This window comes from Vidua macroura, chromosome 17, assembly GCF_024509145.1.
Source record: "Vidua macroura isolate BioBank_ID:100142 chromosome 17, ASM2450914v1, whole genome shotgun sequence".
Classification (NCBI taxonomy): Eukaryota; Metazoa; Chordata; class Aves; order Passeriformes; family Viduidae; genus Vidua; species Vidua macroura.
Genome location: NC_071587.1, coordinates 9,160,426 through 9,187,256, shown reverse-complemented (window position 1 = coordinate 9,187,256; position 26,831 = coordinate 9,160,426). Strand labels below are relative to the sequence as shown.

At 46.9% G+C, this 26,831-nt stretch overlaps 1 protein-coding gene across 6 annotated transcripts in view; it reads right to left on the bottom strand.

The window, feature by feature from the left end:
• Positions 1-26,831, bottom strand: part of KCNQ2 (potassium voltage-gated channel subfamily Q member 2) — a 63,419-nt gene that overhangs the window by 6,769 nt on the left and 29,819 nt on the right. Inside the window, exons 9-16 of one of the 6 annotated variants that reach the window (XM_053992874.1) lie at positions 23,512-23,541; positions 19,506-19,574; positions 17,649-17,678; positions 12,214-12,267; positions 4,903-5,126; positions 3,995-4,103; positions 3,334-3,465; positions 432-539 (exon numbers count right to left, since the gene is read on the bottom strand). In XM_053992874.1, coding sequence (XP_053848849.1) covers positions 432-539; positions 3,334-3,465; positions 3,995-4,103; positions 4,903-5,126; positions 12,214-12,267; positions 17,649-17,678; positions 19,506-19,574; positions 23,512-23,541 — 756 coding nt within the window. The remainder of the gene's footprint in view (positions 1-431; positions 540-3,333; positions 3,466-3,994; positions 4,104-4,902; positions 5,127-12,213; positions 12,268-17,648; positions 17,679-19,505; positions 19,575-23,511; positions 23,542-26,831) is intronic. The other 5 variants (XM_053992876.1, XM_053992875.1, XM_053992878.1 and 2 more) reach the window with 5 other exon arrangements.

Genomic DNA, 26,831 nt, shown 5'->3' with positions numbered 1-26,831 from the left:
CCAAAGAGCTGCAGAGGCTCCTTCACTTGTATGTGGATGGTGTCATCCTTTAGGAAGTGGATTGTTCACTTTATATTGGCTTTGTGGGTAAATATTCCACCTTTTACGTTTGAAGACAGCCTGATAAAATATGAGATCTTTTAAAAAGATAAAATTTAGCTTTCTAACACCTCAAAGAAGACTGAAAATAGGAAATAGGCTCACTGAAGGAACTGATGGTTATTGATGACTGAATGAACATCCCCTTTTTTGTTCCCCTCTGGCTTGAAGGCAAATCAGAGCACACCCAGAGCAGCAAACCCTTGTGAATCATGATTTAGCAGGCTGCACTGCTAAGTGAGAAATGCCGTCATATAACTGGCATGAAAGGGGTTTGACAATAAGCAAATGAAAAAAAACCCAGAGAAAGCGGCATTTTGGTGAATCCTAACCTAGGCGAGTACTGGGGAGACTCTTTGGAAGAATACATGGGTCCTTTGGTTGGATACTTCTTATGCCGGGGAGTTGAAGGGGGTGGGGGACCCACAATCATATCTATCCTGGCAAAGTAAATAAGAAAAAAGACACCAGCAAAATGCATAATGAAGCAACACGCAGAGAAAAGTTGGTCAGAGAAAAGTCGCAGAAAGAAACAACTGACAAACAGAACGACAGGGAGGGAAAGAGAGAGAAATTGAAAATATATTCCGCTGGAAACAGAAGGCTCTTGCCTACCACCTGGTTGTTGGTGAAAAACCAGTCTTACCCACCTCAGGGTAAGATTTGGAGATTTGGGCACCACTGCATCATCATTAGGAGTTCCCCCCGCCCCAGATATAACAGGCACCATGCTTTACCCTCTGGAATATATTTGCATATGTGTGGCAATATCCCATGGAGGTGGCTGGATATGAAACAACATATATTCATCCTCCTTTCAGTTCCAGTGCTAGAGAACACATCCTCAGCTAGTTCAGGGAAGCATGAGCTGCTGGGAGTCGGCGAGGAACGCTGCAGGACTGGATAACTCAATGAATGGGAGACATCCATGGTTGGCAAGGTGTCAGGATGGAACACGAGACAATGTGAACACAACACTGAAAAGAGCACATTGCAGACACAGTGACAGAGGCTTTACTGATTAAAGAGGAAAGTACATGTAAACACCCCAGAAATGTGCTTGGATGCAGCTTTAATCCACCAAAGCCCTGGCTAGGGGAGGTCAGAGCCAGCCCTGCCGAGCTGGGCTGGCAGGCAGAACACGGGGCTCTGACTGATGAAGGAAAGGGACATTAAAATATCTTTTCTCAAAGTGCCCTGTGACTTCCTCCCTGCAATCCACCATATGGGTGCAGGGTCCAACACTGGCCATGGCCTTGTCTACAGGGGCCCTCCCAGTTGTACTGGGCAGGTGCCCAGCCATGGGAGCTGTTGGTGCCCAAAGGGTGGCCCCAAAGGGGTCTGCTCCCATCACCGTCACTGATCTCCTGCTCAGTGGGGACAGTGAAACCAGTGAAGCTGCCTGGTAGTCTTGGATCCCAAATCCAGGTGCTTCATGCTTGTGAAGCAGCTCCTGGTCCTCCTGGCTTCCCTGTGAGAGGATGGGTGGTGGCCTTGTTCAGCCCCTGAACCTCATCCTCACAGTCCCAGACCTACAGCTAAGAGGAGAATCCAGTTTGTTCTTTGAAAGCTGCAATTCCTTACCCCAACCTCCCCAAAGAAGCAGACAACCAAACTGCTTTGTCTTTGTAGCACATGCCCCTGAAGGACTGGGAGACCTGGACGGCTGGTGAGGCAATCTGCCACAACCCTCAGGGTGCTGGAGACTCAGGCATCCCACCTGGAGCCAGCAGAGATGACAACCCCAACGCCCAGAACCCACTGCAGAGGCAGCCTTGAGGCCTCTTGTTTCGGGTTACTAAAGTTAGGAAATCTCAGTCCCCTCCCCGTCCTCTTCTCCCTCTATATTCAGCTACACATCTTGAATCTATGATCACTGAATTTGTACAGAACAGGAGGGAGAGGCTCACACAGAGGAAGTTCTCCAGGATATTTTGGTCTCCATTGCAAGGGAGAATGTTCCTTCTGGGAAAAGCACAGTGTGCGGCAGGGCTGAGAAAGTTACCTCTGCGTCTTGAACATCAAAAATAGCGGAGTTAAAATGGTCTCTGAGAGATTCAAGGCAGAACAGAGATTCCTCTTTTTCCCAAGATAATTTTCCTACTTCGTTCCCAAGGTTCATGTCAGCTGTTTGATACAAAAAAAACTTCTTTTTTCTTCACATTTGCTGACTCTACTAGGGACTTAAATGGGTCTGAAATTAAAGGAAAACTTCCTCAACGGCTTCTAGGGGAAGCTGGGCTGCCACAGCCATCAGGGGAAGTAATTTCATTCTGCAAGTATAAAAGCACGTGGTGTATTTTTTTGACTGGAGATTGCCCATGGCCAAGCCCTGCCACAGTTCTGGGTGTCCTTCAAGCTCTGCAGAACTGGAGCTACTTCTGCTGAGCCAACACAACCGGGGGTGTTGGAGGCTTGGGGTCTACTTTTCCTATCAGGGCTGAGGGAAGAGTGGTCAGACTAACATATTAAACTTTGATCCTCTATTCAAATAATTAAACTTCTGTGTTTGAGAGGTTTTTTTCTTCCAGGAGAAACGGGAAAAACATGGAACCGTCTCAGTTCCATTTGTCCCTTTTCCACATTCCTTCTCCTATTAAAATGAACACATCTTGCCCTAAAATCTGAGCACAGAAGCTGAAATGCAGCTCAGCTAAACCCCACCTACGTTGGTGGGCTTGGATGAGAAACTCCCATCTGCACAGATTTTCAGCAGACTGTGCCATCCGAGGAGGGATTCCTCCTGAAGCAGCTTAGCATCCCAACAGTAGGAGGGAGCTGCTGCCTCCTCACTGCTCTCTGTGTCTGTGGCAGCAGGGACACAGCCAGGACATCAAATTTTGTCTTATTTCACTCCCAGAAAGGTACCAAATTACCCACATGAGCCTTAACCCTGGGGCACCAAACCTTTGTACCCTGCCAGGAGGACCATGGAGACACCCACCCGCCTTTCCTATGGGATATACCACATTGCCAAAACCTCCCAAAATAAAGCAGGAGGATGAGCCATGATTTTTGTATGTCCTGAGATGGGCAGTAAGGGAGTATTAGGGCAGTCCCTGTCCTGATTATCCCTCTGGGTTCCAGCCATAAGCACTGATGTCTTCTATGGGGGTTTGTCTTAAAAAGGAAAAGAATAAGCTGTAGCTGCAAAGGGAAGTGTCTCTCTCCTGGGAATACCTCCACAGTGAACATAAAGTAGTGGAAAATGAAGCAAAGAGAGGGGTCTCTTGCCTGGCCTGAAGGTTTTTAATCCGGGAGAGCATGTCCAGGTGCCCAGCTGAGTACTGCTCGATGACGTCCATCACGTCGTAGGGCCGAAGGCTCTCCTTAAACTTGCGCTTGGAGACCAGAAACCTCATAATGCTGCAGGAGACAGAGAGCAAAATCCCAACTCAGGCCCTGGGTGCAGCCTGACCTGCTTAATGGCGGATAAAAAACACTGCAGGGAGCTGCTTTGGAAGGAAAATGGAATAAATCCCAACCCTGTGGGTTTAGGAGAGGATGCAGCAAGAGGAGAGAGGAAGGGGATTGCGGGGGCTGGTGGCTGAAGCCCTGTCTGCGCCAGGGGGTCCCTGATGCCCCTTGGACTGTCATCTGTGCATGTGCTCTCTGCACCACTTTTAGAAATGTCAGCATTACATTCAGAGCTGGTGAGAACTGTCATTTGGATGCATCCCTGCGGGGGATTTTCCTGTTTCTCTGTTTTTTCCTTCCCTAAGCAAAAATTGCCCTTCCTGGCAAAACTGTCTGTAAAGCAGGGCAGGCCACCCAGGGGAAAAACAGCCTGCAGCACACACATGTCAGCATTTGCCAGCACTTCCCAGGCTTTACATTTCCCATTTTTCTCTGTAATTTATTTTTCTGGACTGCTTCCCCCCTCTCCCTCTCTTACCACACTGCCCTGATGCTGACTTTCAGCCCTGGTGTCAAATCTTCTGTCACAAACTCGCAGTTGCAGCTCTTGTTCTCATCAGGAATGTCTTCTCCAGGGAGGCTTGCTTCTGGGTTTGGGACAGGGAAGGAGAAACACAACACGTTACTGTTTCCTGTGCCAGTGCTGCACAAGGAAAGATGAGGCAGATCACAAACAGCAACCCCAGGGGGAGCAGCAGAGAAGCCTTTGCTGAGCATCCAGATGAGAGCATTTCCCAGGATGTGCTTAGGTGATATTCAGCAGTGCCAACTGCAGCTCTCACCCATCCCTGTATCAGTGAATCCCAGTATCATCTGAGTTGGAAAATCCCTCTAAGATCACCAAGTCCAACCATTCTCCCAGCACGGCCAAGCCCAGCCACAAAACCATGTCCCCAGGTGCCACATCTAGATGTGTTTTAAATCCCTCCAAGAAGGTGACTCCACCACTGCCCTGTGCAGCCTGTTCCAGGGCTTGACCACCCTTTCAGTGAAGAAATTTTTCCTAATATCCAACCTCACCCTCCCCAGCACACCTTGAGGTCATTTCCTCTTGTCCCAATGCCTGACTCTTCCTCCTTTTCCCATCCTTATATACAGAAATACAAACATTATCATGGGTATCAGAAGGGGTTTTCTTGCCTCTTCTAATCATTATTGACAAGTTTGGGTTGGAAGGGACCTTGTAAAGGCCTTCTAGCCCAACCCTCTGCAATGGGCAGGGACACCAACTTGATCAGGTTGCTCAGGCTACTCCAAGCTAAAAGACTGGGAGGGGAAGGAGTCCCAACACCTTGGCTGGCAGCTCTGCCCTTCTTAGGTGGGGAGGGAGAGGATGTTGGGGCCAGCTGGGAATTTAGAGTCCAGCAGGGCAGCCCAAGCCCTCACCTTCCGAGTTCTGCCGCGACGCCGCTCCCTTGATGCGGAACGCTTGCCGGGCTCGGCTGCGGTCTCCGAAGCTCCAGCTCTTGGGCACTTTGCTCGGGCTGTCCTCGATGCTCTGGTCAGCACTGGGGGACCTCCTGATGCCCTGAGCCTGTGGAGAGCCTTTCCCTTTGGTGCCAGCACCGCGGGGACTGGAGAAGACACGATCTTTCAAACTGACCTTCTGACTGTTCAGAGAAACACGTTGAAACAAAGACAAAAAGGAGACAGCAGGAGGAGTCATTCTGGAAACCACGCAGTCCTTCCCCACCAGCCATTAGAAACCAAGAGCACTTCCAAGCAGCAGTGACATGTAGCTTTGCTGTTGGCTTTTCTTTCTTTTTTTTTTTTTTTTCCAATATGTATTTTTATTTTTGTTTTAAAGAAAGCATTGTAGAAATGTTTCCGTCATCATGAGTGAAATGGGAATGGTTTGTAAGAGAGAGAAAATAATGAGGACTTAAACAGAAGCCCCTCATGGGATGCCAGGGCTGGCGGGACAGAATGACATTAACAATGAGGTTATGATTCCTTAAATCACTGATCGGCTCCGATCACGAGTTAGGAAGCTTTTCTTTCACAACTGCCTACCAAAACACTATGGCTAATAAGAAAATACCAATTAAAAAAAACCCAAATCATCATCTTAAAACTTTTGTGCAAACCCTTCACTTCTGGTGCTCAGATCTGTCCTTTCCCATTCTTCAGCTCCTGTATTTCCTCCCTCTTAAAACATGATCTGCCCCCTTTATATATTCCAAAGAGTTCCTCTCTATCCAGTTACATATTGAAACACATAAATACAAACACTGTGTAACTCCTTTGTATCCTATAAAAATCCCATCTAAAAGCTATCTGCCATCTCCCTCGAGGTCTGCTATGGCTGTCATAAACATGGAAAGCAAAATTTTAAAATTCCAGAATATGGCACTTTCATGCCTTTTTTCCTACAAGAATCCTTGCAATTATGGTTGGAAAAGGTCTCTCCAGAAACAGAGATGATCTCACTGGGAAATAGTGACCACCCAGCTCTAATTAGTTTCCAAATTCTGGAATTTGCATTTAAAGCCTTTCACCCAAATGAAGATGTTGAATTTTCATGTGAAAATTTAAGAACAAAGAGATTTTGTGAATCTTTATGAAACCACAAACTTTATAGAGACAGCACTGAGGAAAGCAGACTGCAAATACTTTTGGATCATTTCATATTTTTTTAATAGCAATTGATGATTAAACTCCACTGATTAGAGGTTGAACAACCAGTGCAAGGTGCTTGCACAAATAGCCAATATTGTATATATAGGTATATCAAAACCTATGAAGACAGGGATCGAATTCCCAGCATTCTGTACCACTGCAGCAGCCACTTATCATTCTGCTGCCAACTCTCTGCCGCAATTTGCAGGAAGAACATTTCAGAAATTTGAACTTCCACATCACCAACCAAAGACCTGCCTTTTTTTTTTTTTTGGTGTGTCTTTCAGCAGCACCAACTTAAAAGTCAGAGCCCCACGGCCCTTCTTTGCCTTCAAAACTGGCACGAGGTTCTTCAATCAGAACTTGGCTGCTGGTTTTGAAGCAAAGCAAAACGCTGCTCCCTTTTCCCAGCCGCCGGCTGTTCCCTGCTGACAGGAGCAGACACCAGCTCCGGCCAGCCAAGGAAGAAGATGTGACTCGAGGACACTCAGAGAGCAGATTTGTCGACTAAGAAGGTGCTATTTTTACAAAGTCACTTTACATTGCAAGACAACAAACATTTACAGGGAGAGAAAGGTGCTTAGGCAGCATTTTGCAGAGTTTTGTAGGGAGGGCATCCCCTGGGCTGCAGGGAACGGTTGGCTGCGGCCACAAGCTCAGCAGCAATTTCACATTGAAAGATGGATTGGAGAGAAAATAAAATTTGCTCATGACCAAATTAAAAAGGCAGAATTATTCCAATTAAAGATGAATTTGAATTCGGGTAAGTGCTGCGGATTGAATTTCCAGTGTGGTGCCCATCTGCAGGGCCTGTCTGAAGGCCATGGGATCAGCAGAGCTGAAATCCAGGTCAAAAGTACAAATGCACAGAGGAATCTGGGAACAAGCACATGCCTAAACACCTTTCTGGATGTAAGCCTTCATTACTACTGCCACCAAAACCATCGTACATAATGCGCCAAAGGATTAAAGGAAATTCTCACTCTGAGTTTCTTGGATTAGAAACCAGACTGAAATTTCATCATTTGATTCTAAATAGGCCAGTTGGATCTTCTTTCTTTATTTTTGTTGATTTTAAAGAATAATATTTTTTGAATCCACTGTGTTTCAGTAGTACTAATGCTTTGAATTACCTTTTTAAAAAAGTAAGTTTTATAAAAATGCTTTAGCAACACAGCCATATTCAGGATTCAAAGTGATCATTTTGTGCCCTATCCTCTGCTGAGTTTCTCCCATCACCAATCCCAGCATAAAACCAGTTGCCTTTCACTGAGTATGGCAGGGCCTTTTCCTTGGAGCCTCTTTTCCATTCCCACAACAAATGTGCTACAAATGTTTGCAGGAATCACAAAAAGCAAAAAAATAAAGGGTTGAACTTGGTGAGGCATACAAGCAAAGAGTTTCAATCCTGAGAGCATGAGGAGCAACACATTAAAAAATCTCATAAAAATCTGATGAACAATTAAGATCTGGGTGGGTTTTGTTCCCAAGTACTCACTAAGGAAAAAAACCCAACTCTTGATGTAACTTCTTGGTTTTAACATAGACGACACGAGACACCATGAACAACTGATAGAATCTTTCCTTCTGCCATGCAATTCCCTCATTGGAAACGACACCTGGAATCACATGCAAGTACAATCCCTGCAGAGGAGGATGCTGCTGGGGTCTGCAGGAGCTGGTAGGAAAAAAATCCCAAAGAAATACAGACATACATAGGGATATATGCTGTCAGCTAATCCAAGATCATGTTCTCACTCAACCAGAAAATCATGCAGAGGGACGTAGAGTGCCTCAGAGAGGTGCTTTGGGATGTCACTCCAGGATGGTAAATGAGCCTCAGTTGAGTGGGAGGTGTTGGTGACACGAAGGTGAGGACAGCAGGGACAGATGGACGCTCACAGTCGTGACAGCGGCGCGAGCATGGGGCAGGAGCTCTGCTCGTGCCAGGGGAAGGAAGGGAAAGGGAACTGTGGCTTTGCAACCAGAGGCACAGCTTAGGGGAACTTACAGCAGCCTGATAGGTTGTGATTTAATTCTAGGTCCACTTCAAGTGGCATCTATGAAAACAGATTTGATAGCAAAAAAATACCTTTCCAGGCTGACTGTGGGAAGGTTTACAAATATTCAGGTTTTGGCTTGAATTTAACAAAGGATAGAAACTGAGCCTATTTCTGTTGCCAGTCAAAAAATGAGAGTCCATGCTGGAGAACCTGGATGATGTTCACTGCTTCAGTGGGCTTTACATTTTGGTAAGTCCAACTGCCCAGCACTCAGCAGAGAAATGGGCAAGTACTGACCTTCAAAATGAGCTGCCATCAGCCTCCTTAGGACGCCAGGGGTTTAAGCTCCTGTTTGAAATGCTCTGGTTTGGGGTTTATTCCAGTTCTCTATAGTATTAAATCAGCACTTTAAAAAAAAAAAGTGGACTCATTACATTAGCAGTAATTTCAGATCAATAAAAAGTATCGGTTGTAAGGTCTTGTCATTGATTTTAAACTATGCTTGAGCCATTACTTCATTTTCTTCTCAGCTAGCCAGAATGAGCCGGACTAGCACAGACTCAGATCCATCTCTGCATCCAAACTCAACCACTATCAGTGCTCATTCTTCTGAGAAGCTGTGGCCAGGAGAAAAAGGCTGTCTCCTGTTGGTAAATGAGGGGCTTTTTTTAAAAATCAAGAGTTTGTGCTGAGCTTGTGGCATATGAGAACAACTCATTAAAACCAGGCAGGAGTGCCAGGAGTGAATGATGGCCTTTGTGACTATCGCTGGGCTCCAGTCTGCTTGCTGCTGTGAGTAAGAAGCAGAAAACAATTACTGGAGACATGAAGGAAAGGAAAATAAGACTGTGTATGCAAAAGTTGCCGCGACTAAAACAAAAACCAAGAGAGGGCCTGGCTCAAGCCTGGTTTGCCTCCAGTGATTCCAGAAAAAACATTGCTAAAAGGTGAATTCAGCCTAGAGAACGCAGTTTCTAGAAACAGAGAAACCTGGGTGTAAGGGAAACAAAACATCAGCCAGTGATCCTGTCATGGTGAGTAATCCTTCTCCTTTTCCTCATCCACAACCACAGTGCCAGACTTGGATGGGAGCCACTGATGCTGTGATGGCAAAGACTGGAGTTGCACCATCCCTGCAGCCACCACACAAGCACTGAAAAGCAGAGGGCCTCAGATGAGTGAAGGGACAGTGGAGCCAGACTCACATCTGTAACCTTTGCTGTCCTGCAGCGTTCTGTTATAATCACCCATCTCTTCCTAATTCCCAGCCCTCTTCTCCCAGACTGATGTTGAGTGCTGTCAGACACCACGTCAGCCACATCTTGCATCTTCTCCCAGCCGTTTGCTGCTTGCCAGCTCGGCTGTTCTGCATTTCGGGAGCAAAGCAAAGCAGCCAGGCTGCACCTTCGAGCTGGCTGATCATTCCCAAACCAGCCTTTAAGGAACCCGCTCCACCCAGAGCCACAGGCCAGTCAAGGGCTCTGCAAACACCTTTCCTTCACTGCTCTGGGTGCTCTTCCCACTGTGAGGTGCCCTCGTCTCTGAGTGTGCCGGGAAAGTCTCTTACGAAGCAGAATACAATAGAGCTGATAATCTGGCTTGGTGTAGTTACATTACTGTCTAAAAATGAATGTGTTATTGTATTTATTGACTAAAGATCAATGGTTTAGTACATTAAGAAACCACAGCTTCTAAGGAGTTTCCTATTAATTTACCTACATTGAGTTTTCCATGATTGCCTCATCATGTGCTGTTATTTCGTTATGTGCATCCTAGATGAAGGCTTTTAGCACTCAGCCTGAGCTGCATCTAAGTGCTGGCATCTGCCCAAGAGTTTGTGCAGTGGGGATTGGTGGCAGACACCCAAGGGTCCAGAGAAACAAGACACCTGAATTATTTTTACATCCCTTCACAGTTAACCCACAGTTCTACTAAAGCACAGGGTGTTCAACACTACATTCAGGAAGGATGCAGGTAACAAAGATGCTCTTGTAGCTACTCCAAAGTTCAAGACTCCTTTTTGACTGGAAGAACCACAGTCTGTCATCTTCCTTTTCAGACTCTCCAACAGATTAAGAAGGTATTGAGGTAACACTTTGTTTCATCCTCCCTTTCCCTTGCAGAACTCAAGATGGGGGAGATGAAATGAGGACCACAGTGGGAAGAAATTCAGTAGAAAACAGAAAAAAATTACACTGGCTTTAGCAATTAAAAGTCCATGCCTAGGAAGACATGCAAGGAAGACATTGAGATCAGAGTGGCTGATTTTCCAGAAAACAGAACTAGACACGAACAGATGAGATGACAGATTATGAATAGCACTGCTCATTTTCATCTCTGCCAAAAACAACCTCAGTGTTAAGCAACTGAGAGGAGACTTTCTCTGGGGAGGAGTCTCCCTGCTCACACTACACCTCCACACATAAAACAATCTCACCTGGCAAATGGAAACACCACAGAAGTCAGGATAAGTTTTTCCAGCTAGACTATTGACCAAATCTTTGCCATTTGTCTTGAAATGCTGCCTGTGCAACTGATGATCACCCAATATTTACCCACACTTTTCAAGGCTAACCTTCAAGGAAGGCCATAGCACCACCAAGTATGCAGCAGGAGGCTGACTCAGAGGTTCAGGCTATTTATCCAGATGAAATGGATTTCCTACCATGGAGAAACTGCTTTTTATGAATCCTAGATCATGTCCCGTTCCTCTTTGTTACCCATTCAGAGATGGGATTTACCATTCTACTTCTGAGCACCTGGTACACGCAAACCTCAGCCATGAGTCCTACCCTCTAGACTGACAGAGAATAAAAAGAGCCAGCAGGTCAAAAAATAGCAAGAAAAGAAAAGATACAGGTTGAAACAAGTAATGAAGAAAATTAGAGATACATATACTGTTAGAGCTGCAGTTTTATACTTTCAAAGCTGTAGTTTGTTGGCTTTCTGAGGGATACAGAGACTGGTGATTTTGAGAATTAAAACGGACTCCAAAAAAGAGCATGCAAAAATCCGAGTTCACAAACATGCGGCATCACTCAGTGCCCTGCCACTCCCGGGCTGTCCACCTGCCTGGCTGTGGGGCGAGGAGCTGGGGGGGACCCCTGCCAGCATTCACAGCATGCAAACTCTGGGCAGTGGGAGATCAAGAAGGTGCGTGTTTGCTGCTGAGGAGCAGGGGTGGGGGCAGAGACTCTTCTAGTGCAGGTGTGGAAGTATTTATGCACAAATAAGACAAGATCTATGTGTCTGTGTATATGGCCATGGGTGCACTAAGGGATGCTGGTTGGGAAGTCCCTGAAAACACCTAGCAGTTGTCAGCTGGATGAAAAAGATGCAAACCCTGCTTGTACAAAGCCCTGAGCTAAAGCTGTCTGTCCCCCTCGGGGTCTAGAAACAGAACCATTCACAAGGCCAATGTCAACGCTCAGGGGAGCCCGTGTCCCCTACGTCTGGTGGGACAGGCTGAGATTAGTCCTTCTCTAGCTGCGTAGTAGAGGTGCTAGATAGGCAAGCTGTGGCTTCCAAAGGCCACCAGGCTAGGAAAGGTCAATTTGTCACGGTCAGAGAGCCAAAGGAATGGTGACTGAGCAGAGGCAGGAAGCTGGTATTTCTCGTGCTACTAACTGGACATTGCTGTACAGTGCAAGTCAATTTGCAAGGGTTCCCTGGACCTTGAGGAGGGATGGAGCGATAGGGAGGGAGGGATCTTTTAAAAAAAAATTAAAATTTTTCATTTTGCCTTTTTTTTTCTTTCTGTTTTTTTTTTTTTTTAATTTTCCATTATTTGTTTAACTTCATTTCCTGGCCTCCTCCCTTGCTGAGCAGACACTGGCTTGGCTAGCCCAGCCCAAATTCCCCATCCTCATCCCTTCGCTTCGTGTGCTCTGCACAACTGACAGCCAGGGAAGGCTCTAATTTCGGGGCGGGCAGTGGGGAGGCTCTTCCACCTTTTTTTTACTCATCTAGTACCTCTATTAAGCAGAGAAGTGATCAGAACAGGTGGTAGCAGGGTAGAGGGAGAATGAGCCGTGCAGCTTTTGATTAGTTTCGTGCGACGCATTTCCCGTGGTACCTAGAGTTTCCTGAGCAGCATCCGCATAGTGACTCTCTGCACGGTTTGCTTTTACTGGAAATGAGGGGAGAGTAAAAATTAGACCTGGAAGCAAATGCCAGACAGGAAACTTTTGATTACGGACTCTGGGTTTAAAAGACAGGTGTTTTGAGGGCCGGGTTCATGACAGGATTGTTCTGTTTGAGTGTTCAGTGAGGAAAAAAAAAAAAGTAAATAAAAAAATCAAGAGGGTATCTGAAATTTGTTTCACTATGGCCAGTAAATTTAATTATTAGACATGAGGCATTCTGCTCATTGAGTTGGTGGTGTCAGTTTATCTACAATTAACTGCAGGAAGATCTTTCATCTGTATTGGAAACAAAAAAATACTCTGTTCTTCCTCTAAATATATTTTTAAAAAATAAGTTTATTCAAATTGTGTAAACCATGGAAAGCCAAAACTTTAACTTGTTTTGTCAAATAATATCAAAAAAATTATTTGATATGGAAAATACCATTATATTAAGCCTGGCATTGAAAAAAAAAAAAATAGATAAAAACAGGGTGTGGTGCAGTCCCTTTTGGGAAGGGAATTGAACATCTGTGTTCACACATCTGGTTTTCGTAATGATTTTCAGACAGGCCCTACCACTTCTGGGGAGTTGCTGACTTTGAGGAGGCACCACCACAGCTCCATCCCAAATGGCTGCTCAGGCACTGCCCTGCCAGGAGATCCCCACCAGGACCAGGGTCCTCCACGCCATGGAGCAGCCCTCTACCTGTGGAAGGGGAATGACGTGGCCCCATCACCCCACCAGGCCACCAACCACCAGCAGGCAGCTCTTGCCAAATCCACGGGCAGACTGAAAGGTTGAAGGGCATCAAATCCCAGTCTTATTTTACACTTGAGTTGGGTAATCAGAGGAGCTCACGGGCACAGCATCCCATGCAAGCTCAGCTGACACCACCCTCGGCATCCTGGGGACTCCTCAGGTGTCCAAAACAGGACCCTGCATCTCCAGGTAGCCCCAGAGGCCAGTGGTGCTACCAGGGCTGTCCTGGAGCTGGAGTGGGAGTGGGATATTGAGCATGCAGAGCCTCAGGGAGACACACGGGTTTCTCTCCTCTCAGTCTCCTCTGCAGTCCCTCCAGAAAGATGCAGCTCCTTCAGTGCAAATAATCTGCTCCCCTAAAGGCAACTGATTATTTCCAGATTACTGTCAGTCCCAGCATGAGTCTCTGACACCAGTTAAATTGGTTAGAAGGCCAAACACCAGCCCAGGCTCATGTGGCCCATGGGGTTCCCATGATTGGGGCAGTAGAGGTTTGGGACACCTTGGACATCCTTGGCTGGATGAGCAGGGGCCCACTGAGTCAACCAAAGGCATCCTCCAGTGCGTACAGAAGCCTTAATCACACCCCTGAAGAGAGATCTTGGGGTTGTGTGTATCTCAGACAGACATATACACACACTGAGAGAGAGATATACACACAGATAAACACACACGGTACGAGGACCCAGCCCAGCACTCACCCAGTACACAGCCAAGGTCCTGCTGAGCTCACTGGGGTCAAGGACAAACCACAGCTGAGAACAACCTTCCAAAGAGGTTCCTCTCATCACCTACAGCACTGAACTCATGCTGGACAAAGTAATCTGAGTTTTAGCTTCCCACGTCCCTGGAATCTTTCTGTTTCTTTTTCTCTGATATTAATATGTTATTATGGTCATTTAGTTCATTAATTTTTAGCTTCTCACCCAATTGTATTTTGGAAAATGCAAGAGGAAGAAATGTGGTTGTGGATGTCTTCAGATGTTTCTCAAACCATCTGTTAAAGAGCATCTGAAGCCCACATTTCATACAGGAGCTTCCATACCCCTGGTGAACCATGTGTCTGTCTTTTTGACATTACAATCAAAGCAGAACAAACAGAAACGAGATGCCACATGTAATTTTCAGCCTGATTAACAGAAGAGTAATCACCCCCCATTACCACTCTGATCTGCTGGCTTTCTGCAGCAGGAGGGGTGAGAAAAGCCCTAGCACAGAGCAGGCCTCTTTCCCTGGGGATATGAGGGAGAGGGGACTTGCATTTGGACCCTGCGTGGCAGCGGTGTGGTCTCGGGGCTGGGATGGGTCCCAGTGCCCCGACAGCACATCCAGCCTGGGGAGGGGCAGGGGCAGGGTGGACACAACACCCAAAGTGATGGGCAACAGGAGGCTCTGAAAGCGTTTTATTTTTAAAGGAAAGAAAACAAAAAGGGGGGAAGGGGTACATGGCATGTAGAAAAAGGTCAGCATCTCTTCTGCTCATCACGCCCTAGGCTCCACCTCTGGGGGAGGTGAGCTCCTGGCCCCCAAGCAAGTCAGCACAGAGCATTCCCAGCACTCAGATGTGGATGCAGACAAGCTCGTGGTGGAAATACAAAGCAGAAACCATAGAGAAAGGACGTAACCTGTCTCTCAGATCAGCTGTCCCATTTTATGCCAAGACTAAATCAAAAGCCACCCAAGAGAATTTCCAGGTGACCCCATCACCTCCTCATGTCCTCCCAACCTGGGCAGCAGCTCTCCCAGTGCTGTGTGGGCAGAAATCAGCACAGCTACAGCAGCACTGGGGTCAGAGGGCAGGACCCCAACAGCCACCCCCTGCTCTGGCAGAATGCTTGGGATGCTCCCTGACCTCACAAGACAATGTTTATCCTACATAGCATAATCCCATGTGCCATGCCAGCAACCCTTCTCGAAAGTGAAATATAAAAAGGTGAAAAATAGTGAAAAAGCTCTTTCTGTTCCGTTTGCTGCAGGGGGTTTGTGGTGTATTGGTTATGGAAAGAAGAATACAGGAAATCAGCCACTCCCTACAAATCATTAAAAGAGGAGGAAGATCCAGCTACCTCCAGGTGTAAAACTATTTCCTTACAGCAATGGAAATGCAAAGTGGAAAATCCTTTCCCAGCTGAAGCAGTAAAGGTGTAGAGCCGGGGTCTGCTAAGAGAGACAATTCATCCCCAGGAGCTTCCTGAGTGAAGCATCACCAGCAAGTGGGTGATTAACTGTCAGGTGGGCAGAGAAACAGGATGAGTTCTCTTTTCTAAGGGCAGGATGACACACTGAGCATCACCGAGAGGCTGCTGGAAATTCGAGTGGGTGGAAGATTTGGGATGTGAATGTAAAAGACCCAGAAAATTTTATTGGGGAAAATAGGCAATTTGGGCCCCCAAATGCAAAATTACTTCCTGAGGTCTGAGGCATTATCAGATGGAAGGAAAAGGACAGTGAGAACAGGTAGAATTGGTATTGTCCTAATAGAAGAGAAGGAAGGAGCTTTGGTGCTGCCATGGCAGCAGAACTGAACAAGATGGAATAAACTCTAAAGCTCTGCACAGCAGCTGCAGACCCTCAGCTTAAAACCTCCTTGGGCTGGGGTTTAGCAACAAAACCCATCGGTGTCACAAGAGACAGATGCACCACAGGAGCAGGAAACAGCACTTGGAAATGACTCTGATGAAGGACCTATAAATAGTAAAAAATACTCTGAAAAAGAACAGGGAAGGACTATTTTTACTTCTTTCTGTGACATAAGGTTGAGAAAGTGGAAAATGATCAAGGAAAAACCTGCAACCTCTACGAAGAAATATTGTACTCAACTTCAGGTTTCAAGTAAATAAATATGAACCCTGCAAGACAGGACTGAGATTCAAAAATTAGAAATAAAGCTAGTGACTCAGAAATAAGACTATTTAGTCTGATTAGATTGCAGGGATGCTGGCTGAGATAACCCTGTAAGGGACTGTCAGACCTCAGATTTCCTTGGCTATGGAGTGGATGGGGCTGAACAGGGATTTTGTCTCATTGCACTGTAAGAAATGCGGATTTACCCTTTGATGCATTCAAAGTTTATGACTGGCTGAGGCAGGGCAGCAGAGCAGCCAGACCCTGGCATTAAATTCTGACCCTTCTGATGCCACAGGCAGGTGGCCAAGATTTCAGCCTTGGTCTGCTCCCAGAGAGCTGTTCCTGAGTAATGCTTCCTGCTTTAATAAAGCTAGATGGAGGCTGCCTTCACTTGAGCTACACTTAAGCAAAAAAAAAAAAAAAAAAAGGACAAAAAAAAAAATAAACAACCAAAACCAAAATCTGGATAGTTGAAACATGATCTTGGAGATTTGGGTTATTTGGCAGGAAAGTAGATGGAGTGCTACAAAGGTTCTGCTTGCAAAGAAAAGCTCAAATGAGTGACAGGAAAAAAAAGGGGGCTGAGGAGAGGGAGAAGGAAGGAAGGAAGGAAGGAAGGAAGGAAGGAAAGATGAAATTTTCCACTCTTTAGTCAGCAGTATATCTACCCAGATATCTTTGGTTGGCTTTTATGCCAAGGAAAAATTAGCTTCTGGCCTCTTATAAGCTAAGAGGCATGGCAGAGAGGTACATCTGCAGAATGCCAGGCTCTGGCTGTACTTCTGAAAAATGCATTCATTGTTTACAAAATTTAGGCTGTAAGCTGTGTTTTGAGGAATGAGATAGAAGATCAGAAAGCCAAGCAGATGATCTTCACTGATCATCAGTTTGTGTCTCATCAGCCTAGGAAAAAAAGAGATTCAGTTCCAGAATTATTTTTTAAAAGAACTGGAAAACACGGGACGAAAAAAATCCCAGAATTAAATACTTCTAAGTGGATGAAGATTGTCCTAAAAGTATCCCAAACACCAGCCCTGTTGCTTTCCCTGGGAGTTGTGAACGGAGAAAAGCTCTACCACAAGTGAGATTTACGGCTGCCCTTGGAAGGTGCTCGCCACGATCCAGAGCACGCTCTGCACCGTGGGCTCGAGGCGTGGAGGGAAGATGGAGCAGGGAATGTGCCTCCTCCCCAGGGAATGGGGTGGACAAAGGGTGTCTCTGCCATGCCACTATTGCTGTGCCAGAGAGCCCTCCTGTGTCCCACGGAGCAGCAGGTCCACGCCGTGCCCTGCAGCGAGAGGAGCTCAGGAGAAGTTGCCAGCGGGGTGACGTGGCGATGGCTTCGTGTTCCCCACGTCACCTCTGCCCAGCACGGGTGACAGAGACACAGGCAATGCGTCACCTGCCCCTGGGCACACGTTGAGCCTGCGTTATACCGAGTTACTCAGCTATAACCCCAGCACCAAAATAAAACAAAGAAGCAAAAACCAAAGCCCTGCTGTCACCCCCGTGAGTGTCTGCCAGCTCTGCCTGTGCTGCCACCACTCTCCACACCCCCCCAGCCTCGCTATCTTGCTCCAGCCCAAGGCAGACTGGAGGGAAGATATGATTTAAGGTCCAGCATACACGAAGATACATCGGACTGCACAGCACAGGAAAAGCACGGTAATACCTAGGAATGCTTCCCTCGATGGTGCCACGACATGGTACACACACGCACACACACAGAAATCTACAGGGAATGCATGGGGATGGTGTGTTGGCAGTGATACAGACCTTGGCGATGGTTCTGGCTGCTGCTCTTTCCTTTAAACAGAAGCAATAGTACATTAGCATGGTGTCAGGTGGCAAAAGATGTTGCTGCTTCACTGTTAAAACATAACGAAACGACAATACCAACAATACAACTAAGTGGAAGTTGTGGACAGAAGAAAGGGAAAGGAGCACTTAATTCCCGGAGTTTCTGGCCCGGACAGAAGATCACTGGAGACTCACACAACCTCAGAGAAGACACATACAACGCACAGGGTTGAAGATTTCATCCCAACCCATCCTTGTGCCTACGCACCACTGAGACACCTGAGGGTCGTGTGATTTGTGTGAGCACAGGAGGACTTCTGTGGGCTCAGAGAGCAGCCCCCTTCCTTTGGAAATGCACTGCCCTCATGTTTTGCACACGAGGAAGGATTTGAATGGCTCCCATGACCTTGGTGCATTCACTTTTCCGCCCCGGCCATTGGGACAGAGCTCATGTCAGATCTCCGAATGCACGGATTCACGCTGGGTGCTGGGATTGGACATGGGTGGGAAGGAGCATGGACCCCTTCCCTGGCATCCTGACACCTCAGGTGGGGTTTATGCCTCCAGAGTCTTTGGCAGCTACTTTACCAAAGTAGTTGGCAAAGGTGACATGGAGGGAGCGGGACGCCACAATCTGTGTTTGCAGTTTCGTATTGAGATCCAAAACTGGATTGCCCTGAAAAATCATGGAGGACAAAGTGAGCTGAATGCCTACAAAAGGGCAGCCAGGACACTGTAAGCCATGCTAAGGCCACACTGACAAGCACCCCTCACCTTCACTGACCAGGCATTGTGGTGGTATTTCCCTCCAGCAATGAGGAAAAACTGCTCTGATTCACAACTCCTACACTGGGGAATGGTGTTTACTGGGGGTCTTGACCAGCTCTGCCCCTGCAGCCCCCACAGAGGGAGCAGACCATGTTTTCTCAGCAGATACAGCTCTGCCTCCCCTAACACAGGTGCCCTCTGAGTGTGATGCTGCACCAGCCCTGGCCCTGCTGCTGCTCAGCAGTGACCACTGAGACCTGCACAGAGCCCGACCCCTCTTCCTCAGCTAAAGGCAGCAGCCTGGAGAGACTAAGAAAAATCTCTTTCCCCTCCCTGCTTCTTGCTCAGAAAAGCTTGGAAGCCCAGCCTCAGTCACTAGCTCAAATACTCACATTTTAAAATTTTCAGGCTGACCCAGAGGTGTATTCTTTGTGGAGGCACACAGGCCAGGGCAAGCTCCATCCCACACCTCCCTGGCCCTGATGCCCACTGGCACCTCTCCATCCCTCCCAGGGTCTGCACACTCCCCATTCATCAACAGGGCAGCCTTGAGTGCTCAAAAACCCCAAGAACTACCCCTCCCAAGCAGAGGGTGAAGGTGCAGGACTCCTGCTCTTCTGGGGGATTCATGTAAACCCTTCCACAGCTAATTTAGCAAAAATGTCTCACTGCTGCAACCTTGTCTGCTGTCACTGGAGGGAACAGAGAATGAATTAACACATCATGGGCCTGAGTGTCCTCAGAATGTGGTGAGGAGCAGAAAGGTCAGAGGAAAACTGGGATCATGACCTCCATCAGCCCCTTTGAGATGGCTTTGAGTTGTCAGTCAAGCACTGTGACATTGCTCCAGAGCCAAGTTAGGCTGAAGGGATTCATGTAGAGCACAGGAGAGGGGCAGGGAGGAGGTCACTGAGTGACCCATGTGGGACCAGCTGTCAAACCTCTTTCATCTTCAAGGATGTCCATATGCAAAAGGCAGGAAGGAAAAAAGAAAACAGGAAAAAAAAAAAAAGAAAAATATTGCAAAGTGTGTGCGTTCCAAACTCTCTTAACTCTGCTGCTAACCTGAATGTCAGTCCTGACTTGCTCTTCAGATTCCTCAGGAGCTCCAGCTGGTTCAGAGGAGGGATGAGTCTAGAGGGAGAAAACAACAGGCATTAATGTCCAGACAGAGCTGATTCCAGAGCCTCCTGTCTCGGCAACTTCCCCTGCTGCCCCATCCTTTCAACCAGAACCAGCTTTGTGCCACCAACTGCAGCTGGGGGACAGCTCGGGAAGGATGGAGAGGGGTTTGGCTGCTACTTCCAACAGTGTCCTAAGGCAGAGCAGTGGGGTAAGAGAGAGAGAGTGACAGCAAGAGAGAGAGAGAAACTTGTCTGCACCACTGGATTTTGAACCTCCCCAAAACCAAGCAGCTGCCAGGGTTCCTGGGCAGCCCGGTGGTGTTTTGGCAGAGCTGTAGTTCTGGCAGGTTGGCACTGCTAAATGGAGAAAAGAGGGGAAAAACAGGAAAACTCAACCCTGCTGCTCTTGGGAATGTGGAAAGGCAGGGGAAGGAGCAGCTTGTGGAGCAGAGAAAACAAGGACCTGGGGTTGGGAGCATCCCAGGAGAAAGAGCAGTGTGCTCCAGGGTCAAGTTTAACCAATTCCCTACTCTCTATGTCAGATTTTGTCCTAAAATGAGACAAAAAACCTTGTGTCTCCACCTTCCAGAAACCATAGGGCTTCGTTCCCTTCTTAGTTAAAAGCAAAAAAAAAAATTCTATTTATGGGAATCCTGGTAAGAATGAAAAATCCAGTGAACAAATGTCCTATGACTGATCCTGCTTTTGCGCTTCAAAGCCATGGAATTAGCTCCACATCCATTTTTGGGTTCTTCCCTGAGACCATGGGAGACCAGGGCTTCTTCCATAAATATTTAATATTGATATTCCCAGCCAGGTTTTCAACCAAGAGAAACATAGGATGGAGGTGTCAGGGGGAGACTGTAAGAAATGAGGCTTTTATTAAAATAAAGGGAGAGATATTCATGCCCGCATTTTTTTCAGTCATGATGAGACCAATAGTTTCACACTTTAACCAAAAAAATCCAACTCAACTGGAAAAGCCTCTCTCTGCAGGCACAAAACCTATCCTCAAAACCACATTGGTTCAGCAGAGATTTTGTGTTCACAAGATTGAGGCAATCAGAAAATTTTCCAATTCTAAGTATGGAGAAAAGAATAAAAATAGGCCTGAAAAATTTTGGCTCAGCTCCCCATTCGCTTCCATCCAGAGAAAAGCACATCCTGATCTGCTGAATTAATGATCCTCTTCATTGCAGACATCAGGAAGAAGCTGACCTTGATGCAGTGCAGCATGCATGAGTGCTGGGCTGTCACCTCCCTTCAGCTGGGTTTGGAGATGCATTCCAGGTTGGCAGAGGTGCATAAATCCAGCACAGGTTGTACTCAGCAGCTAATGAAGGGTGCACAGCTCTTCTTTGGTGAATTAATTCCTCAGGGAGGTCCTTACCCAGCAGAACACAGGAAAATTGCCCCATTTTCTCCAGCTGGGATTGCAAATCCCTGGCTCTCAGTGGTGGAAGTCTCAGCTGAGGAGCTCATTAGCTCAAAGGACTCAGGATTCCAAAAGGAATGATTTCTTTTGCATCAGCCCATGGTCTGCAGTGTGCTGAAGGTGGCCACCTCTTGGGCCACCACAGATGCTTCCATGATGAAGTACAGACACACAACTAACACAGAAATTCACCATTTCTGTGGTTGGTTCATGGGCCTGGTACACATGAGGAGGCCCATGTATTTCAATGAAATAAAATACAGTATTTTAATGAAACCAGTATTTTAATTAAATAATTATTATTAAAAATGAGTGAAAACATATACTTGACCTGAAATTTAATCTCAACTAAGTGCTCAGCCTAACCTGTCACTGCAAGAGCAGCTTGAGGAACAGCTACTGCACCACACCATTTCTCCAGAACCTTAAAAAACAAAAAAGGCAGAACTCTGCACAGCTCTTAAACTGAGCTTTGCTGCGGAATGCTGGGTGCACGGCACCGTGCCCTGGTGAGTGCCCAGGGCACAGGGGACACAGGTGCCACCATGCCAGGTGCAGAAGGAAGCTCTGGCTGGGGCTCCTCATGTTTTCTCTCTCTCCTCCTGGTCCGTGTGTCACTGGTTAGCAAGGGAAGCGCGTTCCAGTTAAGGGGGAGCTGGCTGAGGAATCTGCACACCACGGGACACACACAGCTCATGCCACCCACCACAGCAACACTTCTGAGCTGCTGCAGGTCCCCCCAGCTGCCTCCACCACCCCTCCCAGTACAGCACAGAGAAAGGCCACGCTAACTCCAGGCGCCGGCTCCCATATCCGCAGGGAAAGGAGGATCCGCTGTTCCTGGGAGCACAGAGAACTTTTCAAGCATTAGGGAGGTCATGCCTCGGGCCAGGACACCACCAGAACCCCACAACACGAGGAGGGCAGCAGCACACGACACGGTGGGAGCTACAAGGACACACCACGACACGCTCGCGGACGCCACGATGATTTTTTGGAACAGTCCCAGGATGAACAGTTAAGGAGACAGTGACAAGGAGATGGATGCTGGAATGGGATGGGAACCTAAATGAGCCTCCAAACAGTGCTGGAGTTTCTATAAGCAGCCAATTTTTGCCCTAACCATGACTTTATGTCTCCAACTGAAGCTATTTTTCATGACTGAGAACATTTGTGAAGCTTATAAAATACTTCATTACAACAAATGGAACAGAAGTGGCACATTCTTATTCCTCTCCCAGTAGCAGAAAAATGTCTGATTCCCAAAACAGGCTGCTGTTCAGCACAACAGGAAAATACATTCTTAATATTATACTTGCAGTTCATTGATGCAATTTGCTATAAATTAAGCACACAGAGCAGTAAGTGTGATTTACTAAGGCTGTAAAGCTTGCATCTGTGAAAACTGGAACTGGGTTTCAAAATCAGACACTAAATCACATCAGCTCTAGTGGCATTACTGCATCTAGTGAGGATTTAAACTGCTCTAAGAACAGAGCTTGCCCTGCAGTCCTGAAATGCAAGTCATTTATTCCCCATCTTAAAATATTAACTTGACTACACCTTCAGATACCCATCTCATATAAAATACGCCTGTGATTTGCAAATCTACTCCTTTCTGCAGAACCTGAGATAATATTATTTATCATTAATCTTACACAGCCATATCCAGGACTTTGCATTGGATTGATCCCAAAAGGTTAAGTCCCAGATTGAATAACTGTGGCTAATAACTGCTTAGCTCTAGGTGGGTCTTGGAACTAAAAACTGAAATGAAAAAGTCCTGCTGAGATGAAGCCTTCTTTCACCATAAAATCAGATTGGATTACTCAAAGAAATGAATGATCATATCAGTTTAGCATCCCAGATCTTTCTCTTCTGGAGGTTTTACCCCCAAAAGCAGGCACAGCTGCTCTGGAGGTTTTATTCTGTGCTGCCACTGATGTGCCCTGTGGTGCCACCTCACCAGCAAACTCAGTGCCAGGTGGGCACAACTTCTGCAGCTCAGAGCCAGATAAATGACAGAATGAAGGATGGGAGAAGAGGGCTGGAGAGAGGGAACACACAGGAGTGAGGGCAGAGGGAAATGGAAGATGAATGGGGATGTTTTCTTGTTAAGCGTTGCATGGATCAGGGAAGGTTGGAAAGACCATCAAGAAATCATCCTTAACAAAGCAAGCTTATCAAGCACGCTCCCATTCTCTTTCCTGACATCATCATTTTGGCAGTTTCCCAACATCTGTGTGTACCAATAGCTAAAATGTACATGGAGGTGCAGGGGGTTAGTCTGTAGCAGCAGGAGGGCGCGTCTGCTTTGGGCTTTCACTCATTCCTTGGAAAAATCTCATCTTCAAAGGTTTCTGTCTTTTTTTTTTGTTTGTTTGTTTGTTTGTTTTGTTGTTTTGGTTTGTTTTTTTTTTTTTTTTTAATTCAAGGCTTTGCATGTTACAGTCCCAAATGAAGAACAAGGAGTGACATGACACACACTTTCAGAGTCACATGCACTTCATACCTGGAGGCACCATACGTTTGCGTTTGCGTGCTTTTCAAGTGTTTTCACCAAAGAAAACCAAAGGGGTAAGAGAAAGAAAAACAGGGGGGGAAGTTGGGGTGGAGGAGAGGGGGAAAGAAACAGAATAAAGAAAATTAGCATATGAACGAAGTGTGTCCCCAGGAGCAGATGCTGTGGCCAGGCTCACAGGTGAGCACAGGAGCATGGACTGAGCTGGCTCCCGCTGTGGCTGGCTCAGGAGCCATGGCACGCCCATGTCACCCTCGGGGACAGGCAGCTGGCACCTTGCTCTGAGAGCAAATGGGCACCATAGGGCAGGGAAAGTGTGGGGGCCTCCCAGAGACCTACCATGGGACATCCACAGCCTCTGGCCCCACCAGCCAGGGACACCCTGGGCTGGGCTGCTGAATGGGCAGGATGTGCCCATGGGTTTGGTTTTTTGAGTGAAGGCCAATATATGATAGCAGTTCAGATCAAGACCCTGCTCTCATGAGTGACAATAAGAGCAGATTTTTCCCAATAAATCCAGTGACTGATGCAGAACAGATTATTTATGATGTCTGGGTGCACCAAGCCAATTCGTGCATCACAACCCAAACCACACCTGCACACACAGAAGCCTTGTGCATATTTCAGAATTTGGTCCTGCCACATTTTGGATTTAAAGATGAAATCTGGGATTCTCTCAGAGGCCACCATATTTTCCCTCAAATAAATCAGAGTAGCTCTACTGCAGTGATTGGAGTGATGCTCTGGAGCCATGTGAGCTCCTCCAAGGCACTTGAAACAATTTTCTCATATCAAGCAGCCAAGCCTTTCCAAAGATGCCTTGGGAAGAGAGATGAGCTGAAGGCACAGGCTCCTGCTATGAGGAATGAGCAGCTCAGTGTTGAGCAGAAAGGATGCCAAGGTAGTGGTGACTGCAGATCATCCCTGGGCACCGGAGAGGGGATTTTGTGCTCCTCTAGCCCACTTCCAAACCACACTGTGCATTGCAGCCACATGTCAGCAGCCATGGCCTTAAGGGGCTGCTGGGCTTGATGTGCTGCTATGGCTGCAGCAGCACAGGGCTGCCAGAGCCTGCCAGCTGGCTTGGGGAAGTGGGGAGGCAAGGAGAGATGGTCAGTGTGAGTGATGCAAGCTGCAGCCAGAACATACAGTTACTCCCTTTAAAAAAAAAAAATCCACTTAATTTATTTGACAGCATCCAAAATATAGTCAGAAGGGGTTCACTGTTTTTTTGGTTAAAAAATTTCATTGAGACCTGAATCCATTGGTGCACTCACAGCTCACTCGCCCAGGTGATGTTCACTTGATCTGAGCACAAACAAAGAGCTGGGATTTAAGGGAGAAGCTGAGAGTCCAGAGAATCCAATTTCTAAGGGAGCCCAGGGTGACACCGCTGTGTGGGGCTGAGCAGCACTCACAGCAGCAGCCAGCAAAACCGCTACAACCCTGCTACAAATCTGTCCTGGCTTTTTACTTAAGATAAGCAGGCTCTCCAAACTACTTTTTTTTTTCTCTTTCTCCTCCCCAGAGTTTCTATTTAGCCTTTTCTGGAGATCTTAATCTCAGATTTCTTCCTGCATATTAGCTCCATGGAAATACAGGGTTTAACAAGGGGGTTGTGTAACAGGTAGTCAAAAGGGTGTCACTGCATGTCTGGCTGCATGGTAAGTTCAGTATTTCAAAGAGCAGTAAAATTTGGCAAAGTCCACTGAAAACAAGCCCTGAGTGCCTGCATTTTGCAGTGGATTTTAGGCCAAGCTCTGTCCTCATCTTCTCCAGTAGCTGATCCCAGGCAGTGCTGCAAAGGTACAGCCAGAAGGTCAGGTACTGGGAGGGAGAGTTTCAATGGGTGGCTTTAGTGCTATTGGGAAACAGCTTTGTTCTGCTCTATTGGGTGGTTGTTGTTGTTTTGGGTTTTTTAGACAAAATCTTCAAGATAGTTCATAAATTTCTGGGGAAAAATCAACCAATCAGACACACACTAGAAATTAATCCAATGAGAACCTACTGACCATGGCAATGGGACTTCCAACAGGTTTTTATGATGTGTTAAAAGGCTGGCTGGTGTGTTTGAAATACAGGCTAAAGCTTACCCCAGGAAATACATCCAGGCTGTCTGCCTGAGGGCTAGAAGGCACCAGTAACATGGGAAATCAGGAAGGGATTATTCCTGCAGTGGCACAGCCCAGTGCTGGGCCACAGCCCTGTGTGGCCGAGGGGAGATGGGGCACAGGGAGCCCCATCACACCCAACAAAACCCCACAGAGCTACAGGAACATCTAACAAACATATCCAACCGTTCTACAAACCCAGCGAGTCATGGGTAGCCTCTAGAAATACACCAGGAAGGGGCACATGGCCCTGCCCAGGATACAGGGAGGTATGGGCTGAAAATGAATAGAACATGGTGCATTTTAGCTTCTGAGGAAGCCACCAGGCCCAAAGGGGACCTGAAGGACACAGTGCTTCCCCATGTCCTGGAGGGCTGGGAGGCATGGCAGGGGACTCTGTCCCCAGCTCCATAAAGCTCCAAATCCCAGAAGGCTGTGAATTTCCACAGCACTGCTCTAACTTGTGTAGTTTCACCTTAAAAACCTGCCTGGTTTTACTGCAGGTAGAGCAAGGCAGGTGGGTACTGCTAAAACACTCTGGTGCTCAGCAGCCTCATCCATCACGGTTCCAATGTCATTCCCTGCTTGTGTCAACACCCTGGGATGAGTAAATGAGATACAAGACATGGGAAAACGCTCCCTGAATCCCGAGTTAGTTTTCCTCCTCTTAGAGATAAAAAAGGAAAAGAAAGGAATGGAGGACCCAGGGAAAATGCACCTGGGAGAGGGCCAGGCTGGTCAAGGGTGGGAGAGAAGTATGCTGAAAGGCAGAAGGACCATTAGAGACCAGTTGGACCAGCAAGGAGAGCCTGAGAGGGCACAAGGAGCTGCAGGTAGGGAGAGGGTGGTGTTTACCTATGATCCAGGGCAGCTTGGAGGGAGGTCTTCACACCTGGGCACGGCAACTGTCACAACACAATGCAACTACCAGCAGGCATGGAGAAATAAAGTTGAAAAGAAGAGCATGTACACACACAAAGACATGGGAAGAAAAAAAAGAAAAAACACAAAGCAACAGGGAAATTAAAATCAAGTCAAAAAGAAAAACAATGAAAAAAAATACAAAGAAAAAATACAAAGAAAAGAAAAAAACAACTCCAAAAGCAAAAGCATATACCAGCCCTTAGGAACTCAAAATCAACTTTTCAACAAAAAAAAAAAAAAAAAAAAAAAAAAAAGCAAAATTATATATTCAGATAA